The 22,820-nt window shown below is 43.3% G+C and overlaps 1 protein-coding gene across 1 annotated transcript in view; it reads left to right on the forward strand.

Annotated features, from left to right (window-relative positions):
- Nucleotides 1-22,820, forward strand: part of LOC133107895 (calsyntenin-2-like) — a 275,668-nt gene that overhangs the window by 124,625 nt on the left and 128,223 nt on the right. The window contains exon 2 of the mRNA XM_061217183.1: nt 258-380. Coding sequence (XP_061073167.1) covers nt 258-380 — 123 coding nt within the window. The remainder of the gene's footprint in view (nt 1-257; nt 381-22,820) is intronic.

Genomic DNA, 22,820 nt, shown 5'->3' on the forward strand with positions numbered 1-22,820 from the left:
TTGTTTAGTGCTTTGCACCTGCAGTGGTCATCTGGAAGAAAGAGAAGCAGAAAAAAAAGTCTGAATATTCTTTCAAGAATTAGCTCATTGGAGCTGAGAGAGTGGCCTATGCTCATTGGACTAATGCTTATTGATGATTTAATTTATTTTTCTATTGCTCAGAAACAAATGCTGCAATATCACTTCATACCTTAGCTGGAAACAATCAATTCACATCGACCTCCCCTCTCTCCCCTGTCTTGTCATCTCCCCTGCAGTGAACAAACACAAGCCGTGGATTGAGACGTCGTACCACGGGGTCATATCGGAGAACACGGACACCGTACTGTTGGACCCTCCACTGGTGGCCCTTGACAAGGACGCCCCGGTGCCCTTTGCAGGTAAGACCCCCGGGCGTTCGATCCACAGGGGCCAGGGGATAGTAAAGGGAGATCTGCAGCCACCTTCTGCTCCAGAAATGGCAGGGCAGTGTTCCCGGGCCCTGGCTGCTGAGATCGGCTCCTCTCTCCTGGCTTCTTAAGGATGCCGATGATTGATCGGTTCCTTTTCTCGAGCGTTTAACGGGAGTCTGCCGTTTGTTGTTGCCTCGTCCGAGATCTCTGCGGCTCGCGTGAAATACCTGAGCCGGCGTTTCTGCTGCCCGGTGCGTGGGACCGCACCGTCGGGCCCGGCTCGCTGCTTAAATCCGTGTCCTTCAAGCGGAGCCAGACAGAGCTCGTTTGTTTGTTTTCCTCGCTCGCGGACGCCGAGGCACATCTGTGTGCTTGCCTGAGGCCGCGACGCTGCCATCGCTCACCTAGAGGAAATATCAGGCGCGGGGAAGTGACAGATGAGCCGGTGAGGGGGCCTGGCGGGGGTACTTTCAACCACTCAGCGTATGGCCTGGGGCTCTGGGGAGTCTCACCCCAACATCCCCGCTGCTGATTGGCCGCGGAAGGCAGTCGGGTCGCTGGCCGTTCGGCGGAGAGCCGACTCCGCCACTTAATCAGAGAACATCTTGGGATCTTTATCTTGTGGGTTTTATCAACGCGAATTAAACCTTGCGGCGGCTCGGATGAACCAGGAAGAATGCGGACAGGTGAAAATGCAGATAGGTGAAATGTGTAATTAACCCAACGTAATTTTTCCTGAAAAGCTTGTCGGCTGAACACGGAGCCCGTGTGCGGATAGCCTTCACACAGCTCATTAATTAAAATGGCCGGAATTGATCGCCGTGACAGCACTGAAATACACATGCTTGCTTGCTGTTAGCGCCCTTTTGTGTTGTGTGCCTTCACAAAACACATCTCTACAGCGTGAGCATAAAGGTCTGCTTTAAACATGCCTGTCAATCAAAAAGACTATTAAAATAAAGGCATAAAAACAGAGATACCAAAGATTAATATACAAAAATAAACTAATATAAATTGGAAATGTAGTAGCTTGGAAGCAATGTGTTGAACAGTGGCTTTTTGATTCCCTCATGGCCTGATTTATTGTAGTAAGGAAATCATGCAAAGCCAAAAACATTTGCTGCATTGCAGGTCTATTGTGGTCACACATGCCAACACCAGCTAACACATGCTAACAGTGGTGTGACCTGGAAAAGATGCACTTACAGATCAGCAAATAGAGGCAATGGTGAGATCAATGCCAACAACAGCATCACAACACCACATTACAGCCCAGGAATACAGCACCAACAACCTCTCTCCATAAAAGAAGTTGAAAGTGCCATGCTGAGCTGCCATGGAGATTAAGTAAAGGAGGCTGAAGACTTTTATTTTTGTCTTTCCCTCTTCCGCCTTCTCCGCCTTCCAATCCAGTCCGAAAAACCCTGAGTTATTCCCTCAAAGCACTGTTATCAACACCGGCTTTGTTTCGTTTGAGGGAAGAAGAGACATGTGTCCCCTTGGCACCGCGTTAATTACTGTGGAGAGGCAGCACGTGACTGCTGAGTGCCTATCACTGTTGTCTGCTTTCGTGTAAAACAACAATGAACCCGATGTGTACACGAGCGCTCTGAGAAGCCTTGCCGTTTCTAGGGAGGAGATATCCGCGGGGAACAGAGGAGGTCTGCTTGTATGCGCACTGTGTTCTCAATCAAATTACTTTGAAGGATGACTCTGGTTTAGACTGCGCAAGATGGAGGTTTCATTTATTTATTATCGAGGCTGCAGGTATTCCAGGGCTTCCTGTATTAATCCGCCACCGCCGTTGCAGCCCTATAGTGCTCTCGAGAAACCTGGAATTGCATGAATTGTGCTGTGTTATTGAAAGAGACAAGAAATTCATCCAGGAAGAAAAAAAAATATCTTTCTCTATGCTCTGCGATATAGTCATGTTGTTGACAATTAGTTTTCATTTTCGTTCCCTTTGCAATCAACATCTTGTATATAATATTGTACATAAAGAACAAAGGAAAGCACATTGTATATCACAAAGACTGTTTTATTAAGCAGAGGTTTTTAATTAGTTTTTAATCCTGAAAGCCCTTATAGACAATCGTATACTCCCTACGAAAAGAGGATTTGGTATTGGTCTTTTGGAGGCCATGTTGCTTGTTTAAGTAACAGTGATAATGTTTTAACCAACCATTTAGTGGCTGAACTTGATGTGTATATCCGCACAGATGTGGCATACCATGTCAGATCTCCAGCACATGAAAAGGAAATGTTTTTAGTTTGGAAAAAGGAAGCATACTTCTTTCCACCCTAATTTGGTATGGCGACTTATCTGTAACTGCAGCCCTGTTCATGTGCAAACTCCTCTGCTGATTATGGAAAGTGTTGGCATCCAAGGTTCTCTATAATAAAGCTTGCACAGAGTGGAGTCTGTGCGACCATTCATATGCAGCTTTACCATACAGTCCACGGGGGCCTGATCCACCAACGGACATCGCTAAATAAGAATGAACGTGGACCCCTAGCGTACTGAACCATACCCTGGGTGATGCAATCACCAATCTGTGATGAAATCTGTGGAGATGCACTGGCTCTGTCTGGATTCAATCTCAGACCATGGGTGAAGTATATTTTTTTTATCTGAAGTCAAATCTGTCTGGCTTGGAACAAAGAAATGGCAGAAGGCTGTTTACTCCCCTATGGAAGTGTTCTTATGTCATTGTTTACCCATCAGATTCAGAATTGACTCAATTGTACTCTCATGTGGAAGCCACTTCTATTGCCCAAATGGGAATACTCACCAACATTCATATTACTGATCTCTCACTAAAAAAGTACTAATATACAGTATAGGGGTGAAACGATCCTTTGATCTGTATCCGATGCATCGACCTAATAGCAAATGATCCAGTGTCATCGATGTGATGCATAAACATTGGTGCATGCGTGTTGATTTTCACACCTGCTCCAACATTATCTACATGATTCCTCTCTGTACACTCCTGAGCTGTAAGCGTGGTGGCTTGTGTTGTAAGCTTGTTGCAGTCCACCTATTGAAGCCCTGCCTGTGTGCTAGTGTTCACATTAAACGCCTAACGATGCAGCAGAAATCTACCAGTCATCCGAGCAGCCAAGAAAATGAAGTTTTACACTCTCCCATTGGTGAGAAATCATGGGTGTGGTAACATTTTGGTTTTAGACAAAATAGCGGACAGATAGACAAGACATTTGCCATTTGCAAAGAATGTAAGTGTGAATTAAGATACTCAGATAATACCGCAGACTTGTCAGCTCACCTGAAAAGCGACAGGGTGTTGGAGCTGGTGAACATTGTATGACCACCTTTTTTTCCTCAAAAATTGACCCGCACTTCCAGAAGAGTGATGAATATTTCATCTGCCGTTTCCTATTTCATGTGCAAGGGTATGAGGCCCTACAGTGTAGTGGAAAATGAAGGCTTTCGTAAAACTACTGCACACCCTGGTGCCGAAATACGGCATACGAAATATGACCCTCTCCACAACACTTCAGTGAAACCTGCACAGAGGAGTGAAACATTACATTAAACAGGAGCTAATGGATGCAGGGCCAGTCGCAATTACGACAGATGACTGGACACCATTCACAACCGAAGCCTACAGTATGTAACACTGACCTGTAATTTCATCGACACTGACTGGCGAATGAAGAATTACGTTCTTCAAACATGACACACACACACACACACACACACACACACACACACACACACAGAAGTAAATATTGGGGCGGTATTACATTACATTATTGGCATTTGGCAGACGCTCTTATCCAGAGATATAGACTAAGCAGGAGACAATCCTCCCCTGGAGCAATGCAGGGTTAAGGGCCTTGCGCAAGGGCCCAACGGCTGTGCGGATCTTATTGTGACTACACCAGAATTAGAACCACCGACCTTGTGGGTCCCAGTCATGCACCTTAACCACTACGCTACAGGCCGCCCTATATTATTGAGAGAAGCACATGAAGAGTGTAGCATACAAGTCAAAAACAAACCTGCTCGTGACGGATAATGCCGGCAACGCGTTCGTAGCTGGACAAGAGGCCAATCTATTTGCGCATACCGTGAACCTGGCGACACGGAGAGGCCCGGAATGTGCCGGCGCATCGTCACGAGTGAGGAAGAGCGGCCCACTCTGTCTGTCGCCGCATCACTTCAAGCTGAATCATCTCCCGGCGGCAGAGGAAGGCTGCACTTTTTCGTTCACGGAAATGAAACAGACTTTGGCAAGAGAGCCTGACCAGTGACATGTGGACGTGTGGTGAGTTCTACACAGAGCGTCTGCCTTCGAGCCCGGATTCAAAACGCTGCCTTTCTGGGGTGAAGAGGAGGGAGATGCAGCTTTCCTGTGTCTCATCCGAGAGGCTGCACAGCTGATGGAATGTTCGCAGTAGCCTACCTCATTCCACAATCGGTGTTAATTAATTTTACTTGTGTACAGTATTTATATACGGAGTGGTTATTAGTAGTTCCTGCTTATGACTGCTGTATTTGACATTTGCGAATAAAATGTTAAATTATATATTTTGTTTGCATTAGTGAGTTCATAGACATGTAACAGATGGTGTGAAATTTCATCATAACATTTCATATCGACTGCGGACCCCAGTATCAAACTGAATCGCATCAAGGCAAATTTTGAGGTATCGAAAATCATCGAATCGTTGGCTAAAAGAATCAATGTACAATCGCATCATGATGAAACTTGTGATTTACACCCCTACTAATAAATTGTATAAGTGAGAATCTCAGTACTGTGGTCCATTATGACTTAATGTATGTTTTGGAGAAGGATTACTACTGTATAAAAGCTACCGTATACCAATTAGATATTTGTCCTACTACACCCCATTTATTGATTGATTACAATTTTACCAAAGAGGATGGCATCCTTAATAATCTCATTTGCTGTAGGGTATTTACTCGATTTCTTTTTATGTTGACAGGGAATAGGCCTAATACAGGAAAAAAAATGTCAGTACAGTCTGGGGTTAAAATGGTGGAGTATAGAGCTAAATCAAGAAAAAAAAAACATATATATATACTATATACGTACTGTATATGTGCTACGGTTGTACATTGCAATTCTTTAAAAAAAAAATAACACCGGGATAACCCTGACTACGAATGCACCAGAGCCGGGAGTTTCTGGAGTGAGAGTTCGCATTCCGCTACTGCAGGCGAATTGATTATGTTGAGTCAGCTACATTTCCAGAGATATCTGACAACACCACATTGCTTTTTGCAAGCCCAGATTTAAACTGCATTTTCATAATGATATTATTCTGCGTAGATGTTCTTCACGCCTGAAGTCCTCCCCTCCCCTTCATGTTTGTGTGCAAACAGGTATAAAATGTGGACAATCAGGCTGTCTGATGTTTGATCCAACGCGTTACAATTTGTAATTAAAGCCGATCATCATTTTATAAAAAATAAAAAAAGTTTGCTCCTCTGCCTGTGCAGCACACCTCACTGCCCGTTCATTTAAGCATGTGATCGAGATGAGCATATGGCTCTGCCCTTTTCAGGCTATTCAATTTATTATAAATTGCAGTATAGCATTGTTTTCATGCATTTAATTATTGTTGAGACAGGTTCACTGGCTAGGAAGTGTCAGTGATGCAGAGAATTCCTCTAAAGCTCATTAAAGTATCTTTTGTTCTTCACTGATGCTTGACTGGACACAACCTGTCTGGTCACATGACAGCTAATATGCAACTTAATTAATATGAATTCCATGTGAATGTTAATTTAATTTCTGTGTTCAATCTGACCACTACATAAATAAAATGTAGCACTTTCTTCAGTGTCATGCACAGAAACAAATTACTTACAGTGGGGCGCAAAAATTCAGGCACCCCCGGTTCAAATGTCCGTTACAATGAATCTGTACGTGATCAAAAGCAAACATGAGCCCTTTCTGCTAATTATAAAGCAACATTGCTTTTTATTTTCATTTTTTACTGTTTATTTATATATTTAAAAAGATGATTACCAAGGCATTAAGCTAGGGCTTCAATAAGTCAGGTGAGTTTAATTACAGACCTGAACTTTTTATTCTGAAGTAACTCCAGCCTTCTAAAGTATTCAACTGCAGTGGCTGTTCTGTCTGGTGCTAACAACCATGGGTTCCTCTAAACAGTTTGCCAAGGACGTCAGAATGAAGATGGTTAATTTCCAGGCTACAAAAACTCTCAAAAACTGTTGAAGTCAAGGCCAGGTCAGAAGAAAGATTTCAGATTGAATGGCCCGAGACCAGGTGAGAAATGCTCAGAAGAACCCACACATCACTGCAAAAGAGTTGCAAAAAAGAGTAGCAGACACAGGTCTAGCTGTTCACATGACAACAGTAGAACAAACTTTAAACAACAAAGACCTGCATGGCAGACGTTTCTAGCAGCGTTGCCAGAAAGAACGACCAAAAGTAAACATTGAGGGGCCTGAAGCCGTTTGGAACAATGTGCTTTGGATTGACTAAACTAAAATGAAACTTTATGGCCATCACCAAAGAAGGTATGTTTAGAGAAAAAAGGGTGAAGTCTTGTATAGAAGAACACCTTGCCACTGTTAAGCATGGAGATGGATCCATTCTGCTTTGGGGTTGTGGGCAGCTGGGGGAACAGGAAATATTGTGCGAGTGGAACAAAGAATGGATTCCTCCAGAAATCAAGAAATTCTAGCGGCTAATATTTGAAGGTCAGTCCAGAAATTTAAGTTGAAGAGGGGTTGGGTATTCCAGCAAGACAATGATCCAAAACATACCTCAAAATCAACCCTGAAGTACTACCAGGAAAGATGGATGCAGGTTTTGGAACGGACACCATGGTCCCCAGACTTGATTATTGAAAATGGGTAGAGAGATCTCAAACATACCGTATATGCAAGGGGCGGGTGGGAGGGGGATGATATTTCTGAGATAGTGGTATTCTGCCAGGAAGAATGGGGAAAAATTCCAAAAGCGAGAATTGAAAGACTCTTAGCTGGCTACAGGAAGCATTTACAAGCTATTCTATTTTCCCAAGGAGGAGTTACAAAGTACTAACTTTTGCACATGGCCTTTTTCCTTTATTTATTATTTTCAAACTGTAAAAAATAAAAGTAATCTTGCTTGTAATGTGAAGAAACGTGTCATGATTAACTTGGTACCATTTTAGAAGTCAGGTTCGCTTCTGTTCACTTACATATTAATTGCAAAAAGGCTTTTTTACCGGGAGTGCCCACATTTTTAACACCACTGTAATTACTTTTCAGCTGGATTCTGCCATTGTGACCCTGACTGCATGTCAAAATGTTTCTGAGATTTTTAGTTTGGACAAGTATACACATGCAAGGACAATGCAAAATCAAACAGACTTATCCATCAGTTAATTTGCCCATCCAGATGTGTCCATCACATGTTTTTGTTTTTATTCATTAGACCATTTGTAGAGTTGACTATAGACCATTGGTACAGTTATAGGACATTCCTCTCAAATTAATTTGTGCAATTTGAAACCAAACTTCCCGGTAATGCCACGATTGAGAGAAGAGGCATAGATGTACAACATACTGAAGTCTTGTAATTGTACTAAAGACAGGCTTCTTATAATCGCAAGTTGTTTAAATCCCTATGGGGAAATTCATTCAGGAAATGTTCTTCCATAAGATGCCATGTCTTTCTCTCTTGTGTGCTGAGATCCATCCCTGCATTGCACTGATTGAACCTGCCTCTTTGCTCTCAGCCAGCTACTCTCTCTAGAGTGTGATACCTCTTTAGCTATTAGACTTTTTGTTTGGTAAATCAATATTGCTAAACAGTAAATGAAAATACATGCTGTTAACACAGAAAAAAAAACTTTTCCCTCTAGATGGGATTTTGTACTTCGCTCTAATGATGGAAGCATGATGATGAACAGTTAAAATTATTGTTTTTTTCTCCAAGTCGAGTGAATGTGGAGTGATTATACCTCTTAGAGACAATCAGGTCGAATTGTGGAAGCTCTTCTGTGAATTATTGAAACTGACTTAATCATGAATCTCCCGTTGAGTGCTCTGCACAGCTTTATTTCAGAATTTGTTTTGTGGCAGAGTAGGACGAAAGGCCCATGAACACTTCCTGGAATGAGCACAGGCAGGGGCATGGATATTTGGTGAAGATGGGCGGGGCAGACTGCCACTGCACCCAGTTACATCACACTGCACCCAGTGACATCACACTGCACCCAGTGACATCACACTGCACCCAGTTACATCACACTGCACCCAGTTACATCACACTGCACCCAGTTACATCACAGCATGGGTTCAGAGCGTTCGGGCTCCGTGGAAGCAAACCCTCAGATGCTGAAGGTCTCGCCCACATTGACTGGAGGAAAAGGTGATCATTTATTTTCCAGTGTATAGTAACAGTATTTGTCCCAAGACTTATGGAGCTCAATGTATATTATAGCTATAATGGCAGGCATACAGGACATACAACCATACATGTAATGTACCCAAGAAAGAAGTACCAACATGGTATAAAAACATGATCATGACTGTGAATAAACACTATAAAACTGCAGCTAAACACATGGTGAAATGATAGGTGTATTTTCTTGCTGAATACCTGAACCGTACCATCGTAAAGCTGGTTCACAAGGGCAGGTCGTCAAAAGCATCTATAAATATACAAAAATCTTTAATCGCACACCGGAAATGTGTTGGCAATCTAAAACAGCCTGACATAATAAAAAAATGTATATAGAAATGCAGAAATCACAGGTTACAGACAAAATGATTCGGTTATTTCCTCCAGAGAATGAAAAACAAAAAGTGTCAATGTATGTTGTTTATCCATTATGTACTTTTTTATTAACAGAGGCAAGTGAGACAGAAACAATCAAGACTGCTTCTCTACACTCTCACGATAATAAGGTTATCTATTTTAAGCCCAGAATCACGCAAGGGCAGTTATCATTTTAATTGTAGGGAGGAATATGTCTGAAACCTTAATTTATACTGCGCTGACCCCGATGTCCTCACTAGAAATATTGCATGCCATCATAAATAGCCCTGTAATCAAAAAAGGAGAGTTGCCTCAGCATGTCTATTTTTCATTTGCACTTTTTCTTTTTTTCCCCCCCCCGACACAGTCAGGTGCTGCACCTTCCCCTCTGGAAGGGGCACTTTTGTGACAGAGCTTGTGCAGCCATTTTGGCTCCCTGCGGAGCCGCATCAGCGCCGCTCTTCAGCTGGCTTTCAGTAGCGACTGCGACCCTAATGTCATTACGGGGCCCGGCCACACCGGCCTGACAGCAATCGCTCAGGCCAGATGTCCCTCATGTACACTTGTATTTGTCCCAAGACTTATGCAGCTCGATGTGTATATCACAGCTAATAATGGCAGGTATGCTTTGGTGACAGAGCTTGTGCGGCCATTTTGGCTCCGTGCGGAGCGGCATCGGCGGCACTCTTCAGCTGGCTTTCAGTAGCGACTGCGACCCTAATGTCATTACGGGGCCCGGCCACACCGGCCTGACAGCAATCGCTCAGGCCAGATGTCCCTCATGTACACTCACATGATTACTCCTTTTAATGGCCCTGAATGCGTCCTGCCTCGCCCCGGCTTCCGCCCGCCAATGCAATTTCCCCCTTGTAATCCCCAGAATCGATATGAGACACGTCAGCTGAAGGCTCGAGACCCATATATCTCCCCCCCCCCATGATATTCAAAGAAAGTGTCCTGTTATTTGATTGTACCTTAAACAGGAGAGAGAGAGAGAGAGAGAGAGAGAGAGAGAGAGAGAGAGATGGAGAGAGGGGGGGAGAGAGAGAGATGGAGAGAGGGGGAAAGAGAGACAGAGAGATGGAGAGAGAGATAGAGAGAGAGAGACAGAGAGAGAGAGAGAGAGAGAGAGAGAGAGAAAAAAAAACAATTTTTGAGAGCACTGTAAAACTGGGAGCGGAGACATCAGCCACTAAAATGGATCCTGGTAACCTGTTTAGGATTCTGAAACATCAATGTTCATGCGATTTATTTCCACGTGTTTTTTTTCCAAGGCTGTGGCGTGGGTGTTTCTCACTGGTGCTGTAGCGGGAGTGATGTCCCACCCACTGTTTCTGTTCATCAGAAGTCAGTCCAGGGTTTGCAGACTTGCTGGGCGTTGGTTGTCCCGCGGCAGGACTGAGTGTGGACACTATCCCGGCTCCTCTCACGGTTCCTCATACTCAACAGCGCGCGTAGAGGCCTTCCTCAGGCCACCACTGCTGAAACTCTTTCCCTTACTCTTCCTTTGACTCTAGACATTGTGACTGGAAGCAATAGTGACATTACTTTTTACATTATTTATTTGCTTAGGAGACGCCCCAAGTCATGCGTAAAATTAAAGGCTTTGCCGTGTAGTTGACATTTCACTATTACTGTAAAGCAGGGTTATTACAAACCCAAGTTGCTGGAACTTCTGATTACAAGTCCAGATATTTACCGCAACACAACATGAAGGCGTAACCCTGCAGTCAAGATGCATGGAAAATGAATCGTGTAACAGACCTAGGAGCCAGAACTAAAAGCTCAGAGGCAGAATGCAGTTGCGAAATGCAAAGAGGAGAGCTGAGTCTTGCAGTGTTGTAACTGTGTGGACCAAGGTAATGAAATCTGTCCGACAGAAACATATTCTATGCGCAGTGAATTCTAATCTTCTGCAACATATATTCTCCTTTAATTCTATATCTATATGGGGGGGGGGTATCCTATCTCTTCCCTGGAAATGGTCAGTGTGGGTGCAGGTTTTGTCTTGGTCTAGCATTAAGGCATCTGATTCTATCAGGGTCTTGATTAGTTGACTTACGTGTCACAGTGCTGGGGTAAGACAAATATCTGCACCACGCTGGCATTTTTCAGATAACTCTATAACCTGCAGAATATTTCTCTGACCCAGTACAAATTTTCACCCTCAGGGCCCCAAGACGTGTGGTGGCAGCCTTTTCAAATTGAAAAATGGTTAATAGATTGTCATGTCTAACTAGCTAGCTAAAGGTAATTTATAGTAATACGCCAGGCTTGAGACAGCAGGAGTATTATACTCAATAATTTGGGTGACCTGGTGCTGACCTGCGCCACTGAAAACACGCTGCTCTTGGTTTAAATTGTGTCGTTTCTTGAAATAACCTTTTTTTATTGGATTTCAACTCTCCCAAGAAAAAACCCAAAGGAAACAATAATGGGTTTTTCCCCCAGATTCATTCATATATACCTAAGCGTCTTCGTGTGCTAGAAGACATGTAATTGAATATTTTATTCAGAAATTATTTACTTGGTGGTGATGGTTACTAATGATTATGGAGACGATAAATTTGTCTCTTCAACTGGTTCTACTTAGTAATAACTCACTCAATATTTAGAGCATAATTTATATTTCTGCTAATTGGATCTTTCTAATCTTCCAGCTGTTTTTTTTTCGATGATCAGCAATGCGCTTGCAGGCATGACTACTCATTAGCTGCTCAATTTGGGGAGATGGGGGACGACGAAATCCTGGAGGGTTCGACAAATGTTGATTTGCCCCTGCCACTGCACGCTCGTAGACTGGAGACAGGAGAGGGAAGTGCATGCAGTGCAGTGGAGATTCTCATTCTCACATTTCATTATGTTAGCTGTCTCAGTGGGGAGCAGGACTCGGAAGTCGGCTGTTGATTTTGCAGTCAGGAATTAACATGGACGGTCAAACAAAACAAGAAGTGGATGTTTCTGTTGGAAAGGTGCACACATATTACATTACCTGAATGGCATTTGGCAGACGCTCGTACAGAGTGATGTACAGTTGATTAGACTAAGAGCCTCCCCTGGAGCAAGGCAGGGTTAAGGGCCTTGATCTTATTGTGGCTACACTGGGGATGGAACCATCACCTTGCAGGTCTCAGTCATGTACCTTAACCACTACACTAAACATCGTCTTTGCTATTGAGCATGTGTGTGTGTGTGCACGTGCACGTGTGCGTGTGTGTGTGTGTGTGTGTGCGCGTGTGCGCACGTGTGTGTGTGCACGTGTGTGTGTGCACGTGTGTGTGTGCGTGTGTGTGTGTGCGCGTGTGCGTGTGTGTGCGCGTGTGTGTGTGTGCGCGCGTGTGTGTGCGCGTGTATGTGTGCGTGTGTGTGTGTGTGTGTGTGCGTGTGTGTGTGTGTGCGCGTGTGCGCACGTGTGTGTGTGCACGTGTGTGTGTGCACGTGTGTGTGTGCGTGTGTGTGTGTGCGCGTGTGCGTGTGTGTGCGCGTGTGCGTGTGTGTGCGCGTGTGTGTGTGTGCACGTGTGTGTGTGTGCGTGTGTGTGTGTGTGCGTGTGTGTGTGTGCGTGTGTGTGTGCGTGTGTGTGTGTGCGTGTGTGTGCGCGCGTGTGCGCGTGTGTGTGTGCGCGTGTATGTGTGCGTGTGTGTGTGTGTGTGTGTGTGTGCGTGTGTTGTGTTGATGTGTATGTGTTAATGGCAGCATAAGAGGCAGCATGACTCTTTTCCAGCTCTGTATCACAGCTCCGCTCCTCAATCCGCCCGTCACTGCACACGTGTCTGTCCCAAGGTGGTCCTCTACGCGCACGTTTTCTTTTCTCTGACACTCTGCAATTAATTTCCCTTTTAGTTTTAAAAAGAAGAAAATTAGTATGTGTCTAAATTCTTCACTTACATTATTATTATTTTTTATTATTTTATTTTTTGCCACTTGCATACATCTGATGCTTAATTGTTCCCTTGCTCTGCAAAGCCCAGGAGCTGTGCTATAGAAGCAGGTGTACTGTGGGAAGGCCATTATCTTTGGATTGCTGTGAGCCCCCCTGCGTCTCCTCTGCGTGTGATTGTGCCGGCCCTACCACAGAGGGTGTGCTTCCTGCGCTTTGTTTTCAAGTGGGACGGCATAATTAAGAATGCCTTCACCCAAATGTTGCTCAGATAAAGATTAGAAAAAGTTTAACTGCATTGGAGAGCACACATGCTGCCTTTTACAAATGATGCGGATTGACAGCTTTGCACATGAACAATTAGCTCTTGGGTTACACCTCAAATGAAAGAAATAGACCAATGTATTCAACCCGGTACTTTTAACCCTTTCACCCTTTTTGTATTAGTCCTATAAAAGTGTCAATATATCAAAAAATGTTTACTGCACACACAATTTTGAAGATTTTATGGGGCGACATGGCTCAGGCAGTAAGAGCAGTTGTCTGGCAGTCGGAGGGTTGCCGGTTCGATCCCCCGCCCGGGCTGTGTCGAAGTGTCCCTGAGCAAGACACCTAACCCCCAAATGCTCCTGATGAGCTGGTTGGAGCCTTGCATGGCAGCCAATCGCCGTCGGTGTGTGAGTGTGTGTATGAATGGGTGAATGAGAAGCATTAATTGTACAGCGCTTTGGATAAAGGCGCTTTATAAAAATGCCATTAAAGAAGTGGCTTGTACCATTCAGGAATTTTAGTCAGCGCAGAGAAAACATAAGCCTCTTGAATTTAATGGAAATATAAAAGGTTTATTCCGATACCGGCAGTGACAAAGCACATGAATGACATTCAGGATTCAGCAGAGTCTGACTGAATCCTGAACCTGTCCAATGACTACTTTTTAGACACCTGTCCAGCTTTGATCTAGAGTTTGTCATACACATAATGGGAGGATGTAGACAATGTTGTGGCACCTATCAAGTAGACAGTAGTGCACCGACTATTCTGCTGTGATTGAATTAGCATGGCTTGTTGAATCAAATAGTTCCTGATCCCGGTCACTAGTCTGCCAAACATATCTTTCAGCATGTACATACAGTGTAGACAAAAGATACATTAAAATACAAAACATTATAAAGCGTAGATAAATAGTTTAGCACTGAATATATACATATCTAAGTCAAGTAACGACCCAGAACTACTTTGTATTTGTGCACAAAGCTGATGTCAACTTGGGTAAAGATATCTACCGGCATTCAAATTCCACATGAGTTTTTCCAAAACTGCACCCAGACGTCCCAAATCTCTTCAAATACAAAACATCTGCATATCTTTTTGTCCAGACACATGGATATTCAGAAAAGGTAACTTTTCTATTAAAACAGAGTTTTTTTAAATCCAAAATGTCAAGAAAATGAACCTTCATGTGAGTTTTATTTATAAGTATTCAAAAAGCTTTAAAAAAATGACATTCCTAACATTCTAAGAAAATCTGCATCACATTTAAAATTGAACTTTATTTAAAAATTAGGTTAACGAGAGCCCCATTAGCCAGTAGAATTACAGGTTTATCTATAGCAAGTCCAACTCCTGTAATTATCCTGAAGGGTGGCACAAAGACAGACCTTTCTGAGTACACTTTCTGAGTTTGCCAGCCATCATTGGAATTATAACATGAAGAGAGTGCAGTGGTCAGATGAATGGTAAATGGTAAATGGCAGGCATGTATATAGCGCCTTCATCCAAAGCGCTGTACAATTGACGCTTCTCCATTCACCCATTCATACACACACTCACACACCGACGGTGATTGGCTGCCATGCAAGGCGCCAACCAGCTCGTCAGGAGCATTTGGGGGTTTGCTGTCTTGCTCAGGGACACTTCGACACTGCCCGGGCGGGGGATCGAACCGGCAAAAGAGAAATGCATACGAGCACCTCATAGCTACTGTCACATGAGCTGCTGGGTCACTGATGTTGTGGAGATGTTTTGCTCCCATTGGTCCAGGGGCACAATTTAAGATCAACGGCACAATTAATTCAACACAGGAATTCCAAAAAAGATTCTAGGACATTTTGGTAAATCCAAACATACATCAAAATCCACAAATAAATGGTCAAGTGAAAAACAACATACGTCTTCTGCGAAAGCCAACTCACTCTCCAGACTTAAATCACATCAAAATCTGTATCCTAAACTGAAGAGGCAGCAAACCCAAGGATGTTAATTATTCTGAAAAGTTCTGCATGGAGGAATGGTAAAAGAAATCCCTCCAAATGTGTTCTCTCACCATATCACAAATTATAGGAAAAGACTCATAGCTGTCATCTTTGCAGGGGTGTTTGCACAAATTATTAAACCAGGGGTGCCAATAATTGTAACTGTAGGCTTATTGTCATGAAAGTATGATACAAATGATCTCTTGAGACATACATTTATCCCTTGGAAGCCAAGTTGCATATGCAGGTGTCGCTGGCAGGACACATTTTCACACATTTCTCCTGCGAGGATCTCACATTTGTGTTATTAATTGATAGCCTCTCTCTCTTTTTAATTGTGTGGGGAGGGGAAGCATTGTTTAGTGTGAGAGATGATAATTTAGTGCATTTATTTCCCACAATACCTATATCCTCTATCCCCTTGAGTGCACACGAGAGAATGTATCTGCTGAAGGCTAAATGTTTTGCAAATGTTTTTGTTAGATAATTGTTAGGGGTGCCAATAATTCTGACACATATGGTTTTCTGAAAAATTTGATAAATTAATAAAAAGCATTGAAACATCAGAGGAAATTTATGAAAATACATTGATATTATTATAATTAGTAAAATAATAATAATCATAATAATAATAATCATCATAATAATACTAATAATAATAACAAAAATAAAAATCTAGTTATATTCCCCATATTTGAATGTGGCGTATACAGTAGATTACAGTGTTGTTTATGCAGCTTTTTTCCTTCATCTGTTATATTAAAAGTATATATAATGTCAGCCAATGTTACTGTTGGTAAACTGAAAGCCTGTATGAATTGTATTTAAGAGGGTTATCTATTTTTTTTTTTTTTTTTGCTATTTGAATTTTTAATTCTGCTCATTTAAAAAAAATAGCTCTCAGGCCATTGTATTGTTTGGCCTTTGTGGTCCACAATCTTCAAGCAATAATTATAAGCCCAGTAATGCTGGATAACATTGAAACTTGAGCTCTTGACGCATTATCCCGAATAATAAACAATAACAGAGACGGCATGTCAATGCTTTTAAGTGGTCTGTACGTCTGAAGCGTCTCACTCCTTCATTCTCAGCAGCGCTTTCAGTGACAGACAGCAGTGGCTTCCACTGCCCTCAGAAGTTCAGATATCTGCTCAGGCAGTGATTGAAGCTCTTTTTATCGTGGGCAGGGCCACAGGGGGAGAGATCGACGGGTGTGAAGCGTGAAACCATTTTCCCTTCCTTCGTAGTGTAATTTAGTTACTGCCTAAATGAGCAAATAAATATCAACAAACCCTCCATGAGCTCCCGGGCTCCACCGTGAATAATCTGCTGTGATTAATTACCCCCTCGCATTCTCGTCTGATTGAAACGCAGACCTGTTGCACCATCAACAAACACTCATTTATTATTAACTTCCGTAATCTTCTTCTTCTTCCTCTTCATGTATATTAGAAGTATCATTGTCTACATCTGAATTAATCTGCATACTGCAGAATATTGATGTATTCCTGTGCGAAGGATGTGTACATATGACTTGACAGTTGACCTATTCTCCTCAGACAGTCAGCTGTTGCCTCTTCAGACCTCACGTACACTCAGTGAGCACTTTATTAGGTATTTATTAGACTTATTTTCTACTGCTGAAGCCCTATCCACTTTGGGTTATGATGTGTTGTGTGTTCAGAGATGTTTTCTATCCAGAAACTGCCTTCAGTTGTGGTCAGTCAGTCCATGTTTCCCAGATGAAAATACCTGGATGAAAATTACAATGATCTGGGTATTGTATAGTACACAGACACAGTAACAGAGATTATGGCATTACCAAAACCATTGGCAGGTTATACAGCTGTACTGTATAATACTGTTAATGTTATCCACACAGATGGTTGAGTGACAGCTAGATTCACCCATTCACACACACACACCAACGGCAATTGGCCGCCATGCAAGGCACCAACCAGCTCCTTGGGTACCTTGTGAATAGACTGATAGGATAATATGTGCATCAGAACTGTTTGGATGTCATGCTAGTTATTTCTATTGGAGAAATGCTGTGACATTATTTTGTATAAAATTGAGAACTGAATTGGCGGGTGCCTTGAACAGACCTTTGGAAAAATAATTAATGACTTGAAAAAAGATATGAAAGGCTGGATGGGATAGTTTTAATTAGCTAACAGATTTTACACAGGTAGCGTTGCTTCTGTTCTTCTTGTTTTCAGAATCAGTTCAAAGCCATTCTTGAAATACATGGATCCAGTTAATTCAGCGGGAGAGAGTCTGTTGACTTGGTAGTCTCGTTACCCATTGTCTTTTTTTCTTTTTTAGTAGTTCAGTCCCCCCCTTCTCTCTCTCTCTCTCTCTTTCTCTCTCTCTCTCTCTCTCTCTCTCTCTCTCTCTCTCCTTCTGGATAAAGAGGGAAGTTCAGCGCGTATAGAACAAGACTTGGTAAATCAACGGGAAACTGCACTCTATTGCATTGTTAAAATTCAATGATATCGTGTGCATGGCAGCTCAGTTATGAACTTGTGATATTCTGAATGTCTCAATAGGAATGCGTTTCCATTGCTGGAGAAAAAGAAAGGCAATTCATTTGACCCGTTAAAATGTGCCGGCATTTTGGCAGGTGGGGTTGTGAACTGGGTGCAGGCAAGAATCACTGTCAGGGAGACTTTACCTCTGGACTGGCAGGCCATTACTCTGTTTACAGGCTCATTTAACAGATCTTAAGCATCCAGATCAAACATTTCAAAATGTGTTCATGCAGATGCCATCTCTTCACTTGCCCGGGACGATGTGCAGTCTCTGGGCTCTTTACCGTCTGCACATGAAAAGCCTCATCAGCGGCAGGAGACAATCTTTGTTGTCTGGCCCAGGGCAGTATGAAGCCATTCAACAAATGTCAGGGCTGCAGTGTTTCTGACTGGTATTAGGTGTCGGGGGTATTTTAGGGGCATTGCAGAAAATGTGTGGCGTGTGAGTTGGGAATGTTTCTGACCATTCATTTTCTATTATTGTAGTACACTTTACAACCTCGGAGTGCCCTGGGTGACTTTTTTTGACAAAAGAAAAGCTTTGTTCAACAATATTCCCTCTGGGTGACAGCTCCGTGTCGTTCTGTGGGTTGATCACCTGTAGGAATGAGAAAAGGACATCTGGTTGGTTGTTGGGTGGTAACACATTAGCCAGGGTGACTCAAAATCAACCTTGTTTGGATGAAATGGGCACCACCACACTGGCCACGGCAGCTCCGTGGAGGGTGTCGTACCTGGCAGGTGGGCACTGGGTGATTTTAGTTTTCATCTGTGTTGGAGTTGGAGGTACTGAATGTTACTGGGCTGCCGGGTGGCTCGTTGTTGGGGCTGGAGGTGCTGAAATAAGAGCTGTAGTGTAGTGGTTAAGGTACATGACTGGGACCCACATGGTCGGTGGTCCGATCCCCGGTGTAGCCACGATAAGATCCACACAGCCGTTGGGCCCTTGAGCAAAGCCCTTAACCCTGCATTGCTCCAGGGGGGGGGGCTTGTTTCCTGCCTAGTCTAATCAACTGTACTGATCAACTGTAATGTAATGAATGCTCCTGCTCAGCCTGGTGGCTCGTTGAGGAGCTGGAGGTGCTGAATGCTGTTGGTCTGTCTGATTAAAAGTAAGTATTTAGTTTGTATGAATTGAAGTAATGAAAGACTCTTGGAATCATCAGTGAAGCACGGTTGAGGATCAGTGGTGTTTGTGTTTTGGTTTTATATGAAGGCATCTGAGCTCGAGCTGTTCTGCCAGGAAGAATGGGGAAAAATTGAAAGACTCTTAGCTGGATCCAGGAAGTGTTTATAGTTGCCTGAGGAGGAGTTGCAAAGTACTAACTGACAGGGTTCCCAAACTTTTGAACAGGGCCTTTTTTCTTTTTTATTATTTTCAAACTGTAAAAAAAAAATCAAATAAAAAGTAATCTTGCTTTTTTTGGAGAAATGTGTCATGTTTAACGTTGTTCCATTTAGAGGTCAGGTTTGCTTTGTTGACAGAGATATTAACTGTAAAAGGCTTTTTACCAGGGGTGCCCACACGCTACTGTAGAGTCAAACCCACAACTGATTTAATTCCTGCCGCTGTAAGGCTTGGGTATGAAGGTACGGAGCTGTGGATCACTTACCCAAACAGGGGGGCAATCTTGAGGCACTCAAAACAAAAAAGGTGCAACCAGCTTGTGTCGGACATGTTGTCTAAAAGTCCAATTATGAAGGAGGAGCCTCCATACCAGCATTTCAGCATGCTTCGTCTAAAATGCTTCCACATCACAATAGAAAATGTGCCATGTGGTTTCACAGCTGGGGTGTGAGAGCTCTAAACACTTCTCAAGAACAGACTGAGAGTAGTTGCTATCGGTAAGCGCTGCTAGTCCAGGAAATTCCACGAATTGAAATGTCATCCGCTCAACGTGCCTCGTTGGACTCGGATATCAGAAAATGAACCTCCCCTGTTTCCCCTCGCCCCTCGGATTAGTGAGGTCTTCCCGAGCATGCAAATGTAATCTAACACTGATCAATATCCTTTCAAAATATTTCAGTTGGAGGAATTCCAGCCGCATGTAAAGCCAAATGTCAGCAGGTGCCAATACCACAAAACGTCCAACAAGACGTCCAACAAGACGAGACAAATGGAAATCAATGCCTCTTCCGCACAACCTATTTACATTATATTCTTGCAACTTTTTTCTAATTGCCTGATTTGTCATGGGATTTGTGTTGCAATCAGTCTAGTTCACCCCAAAGATAAGAAAAAAAGCAGGAATACAGATCCATTAACTGCAAGTGCACACACTTAAGCAGGACTGCAGTGATGGCACTTTGATATTAGAAAGATGGATAATTAGACCCATTTATTCAGTTAAAAATGCAAGATTACAGATGTAGAGTATTATACAAGGAAGAGACATTTCTTGAATCACCATATGTATCTGTCATTTCTCTCGCTTCCCTGTTATACAATCAACAATTACATTTTATTTAATTAACACTAACAATGGTTTTTGTAGGATATAAATGCTTAGTTATCACTCTTTTGTCTTCTCTTCTCTTGTGTGTGTGTGTGAGAGAGACAGAGACAGAAGTGTGTGTGTGTGTGTGTGTGTGTGTGTGTGTGTGTGTGTGTGTGTGTGTGTGAGAGACAGAGACAGAAGTGTGTGTGTGTGTGTGTGTGTGTGTGTGAGAGAGAGAGAGAGAGAGAGAGAGAGAGAGAGAGACAGAAGTGTGTGTGTGTGTGTGTGTGTGTGAGAGAGAGACAGAGACAGAAGTGTGTGTGTGTGTGTGTGTGTGTGTGAGAGAGAGAGAGAGAGAGAGAGAGAGAGAGAGAGCCTCCTCAGTACACCAGATTATCTGAAATTTCACCACATCATGCATCATTAAAAAAAAACTCATACTCTACCCTAAGGCACGCAGACATAACCCTTAAAAACTTCAGTAGACCCATTCCCCCACAGCATATTTCTGCGTGTTTTGCCTGTCCATATTAAAGTAATTGTCAGTAGAGAGAGAGAGAGATAGCTAGAGACCATGTTTACTTCTGACTTAGCTTTTTTCATCACAAAAAAGGTCAAAGATATTTTCTGATCAATTTAGTATTTTTTTCCGGTGGATTCTGAATCCAATTTAGGTCCACAGTATTTGGGTATATCTTGTCATCTGTGATGATCTTTCAAGCAATGATGTGTATAAAGAATACATTTATGTCACTCAAAGGTACGCCACATTCATCATCTGAAAATATCACTTTGTTATAACTGGCTTCATTTCATATGTGAAGTGTGTGCAAATGTATTCATAAGTTTTAAAATGTGGGAAGTGCCATCCAGGTGTCTCTGATCAAAGTCAAGTATTTTTCTTTCTTTTCGATCCAACAATTCATTTATTTGTGGCAACCACATTGTAGTTTAAATTATTTGGATATATTCACGTGTGACCCTGTGACATTTTAAATGCCTTTTAAACAAATTTTTATTGAAGGGTTTCTGTCAGTTTGGCAGACAGAGGCAGACAAAAGCAGACTCGAGGATGAAGTGAAAACGGCAGGCTTTAATGCAGGTCCACAGAATAAGGGTCAGGAAACGGCAAATCAGGGCAATGCAGGGATATCCAGAGTTCGTAGTAGAGTCCAGGCGATGGGTCATAACCAGGCGAACTGGGGTACAGGGGATCAGACAGGTGAGTGTAGAGGGACGTGGAGAGGTGGAGGTCGAAGCCGGGGAATCCACACTGGGGCAGGAGTATGGGGAAGAAGGGGGCAGGAGGATGGTTTGGGGCAGAGAAGAATGTCCAGGGTGAGAGAGGGTAGGATCCAGGGTGAGAGAGGGTAGGATCTGGGGTAGGGCAGAACACAGGGGCAGGAGTATGGGGAAGAAAAGGGCGGGAGGATGGTTTGGGGCAGAGAAGGAGGTCCAGGGTGAGAGAGGGTAGGATCCAGGGTAGGGCAGAACACAGGGGCAGGAGGATGGTTTGGGGCAGAGGTCCAGGGTGAGAGAGGGTAGGATCCAAGGTAGGGCAGAACACAGGGGCAGGAGGATGGTTTGGGGCAGAGGTCCAGGGTGAGAGATGGTAGGATCCAGGGTAGGGCAGAACACAGGGGCAGGAGGATGGTTTGGGGCAGAGGTCCAGGGTGAGAGAGGGTAGGATCCAGGGTAGGGCAGAACACAGGGGCAGGAGGATGGTTTGGGGCAGAGGTCCAGGGTGAGAGAGGGTAGGATCCGGGGTAGAGCAGAACACAGGGGCAGGAGGATGGTTTGGGGCAGAGGTCCAGGGTAAGAGAGGGTAGGATCCAGGGTAGGGCAGAACAGCAGGTTTGGCTGGACGTAAAGTAAAAAAAAACAAAAGCAAGCAGGGCAAACAGCCAGTGTGCTGTACTGTAATGTACACATCACATTACATTATTAGTGTTGTATTTTTATTATCTTGTTATTATACAGGGTCTGGGGTTGCAATACAGGAGTTGCAAGCCTTTTTGCATTGGAGTTATTGCAAGAGCAATCAACCTGTGTTTGAGGACTAGCTGTAGAACATTTCACAATGTTCTAGAAAAGTATTTCTCATGGGGCTGCGCCCACAGGCACCCAATTCTTGGCCTTTTGTTTTCATATTTTTCAATAATATTCAAATACTGAAAAAGTATTTGATTTTGTAGATTCTCTTGGAATATATTTTGACTTTCAGCTAACTTCATTTTCTTAATATCTGGCATCTAATGAGAGAGATAATGTCTTGAGCTAATCAGCATGCGCTCGACCAATTAATCATGTACTATCACAGCAATTAGGCTGGCTCTGCTGATACCAAGGTCAGCAGTGACCAGAGCTACACCTGAATAGACCATGCTGAGACGGAGACAGGTGCTTCTCTGGGGCTGTGTGTGTGCGTGTGCGTGTATGTGTGTGTGTGTGTGTGTGTATGTATGTGCGTGTATGTGTGTGTGTGTGTGTATGTGTGCGCACGTGTGTGTGTGTGTGTGTGTGTGCGTGCGTGTGCGTGCGTGTATG

The sequence above is a fragment of the Conger conger genome, chromosome 13 (genome assembly GCF_963514075.1).
Source record: "Conger conger chromosome 13, fConCon1.1, whole genome shotgun sequence".
NCBI lineage: Eukaryota > Metazoa > Chordata > Actinopteri > Anguilliformes > Congridae > Conger > Conger conger.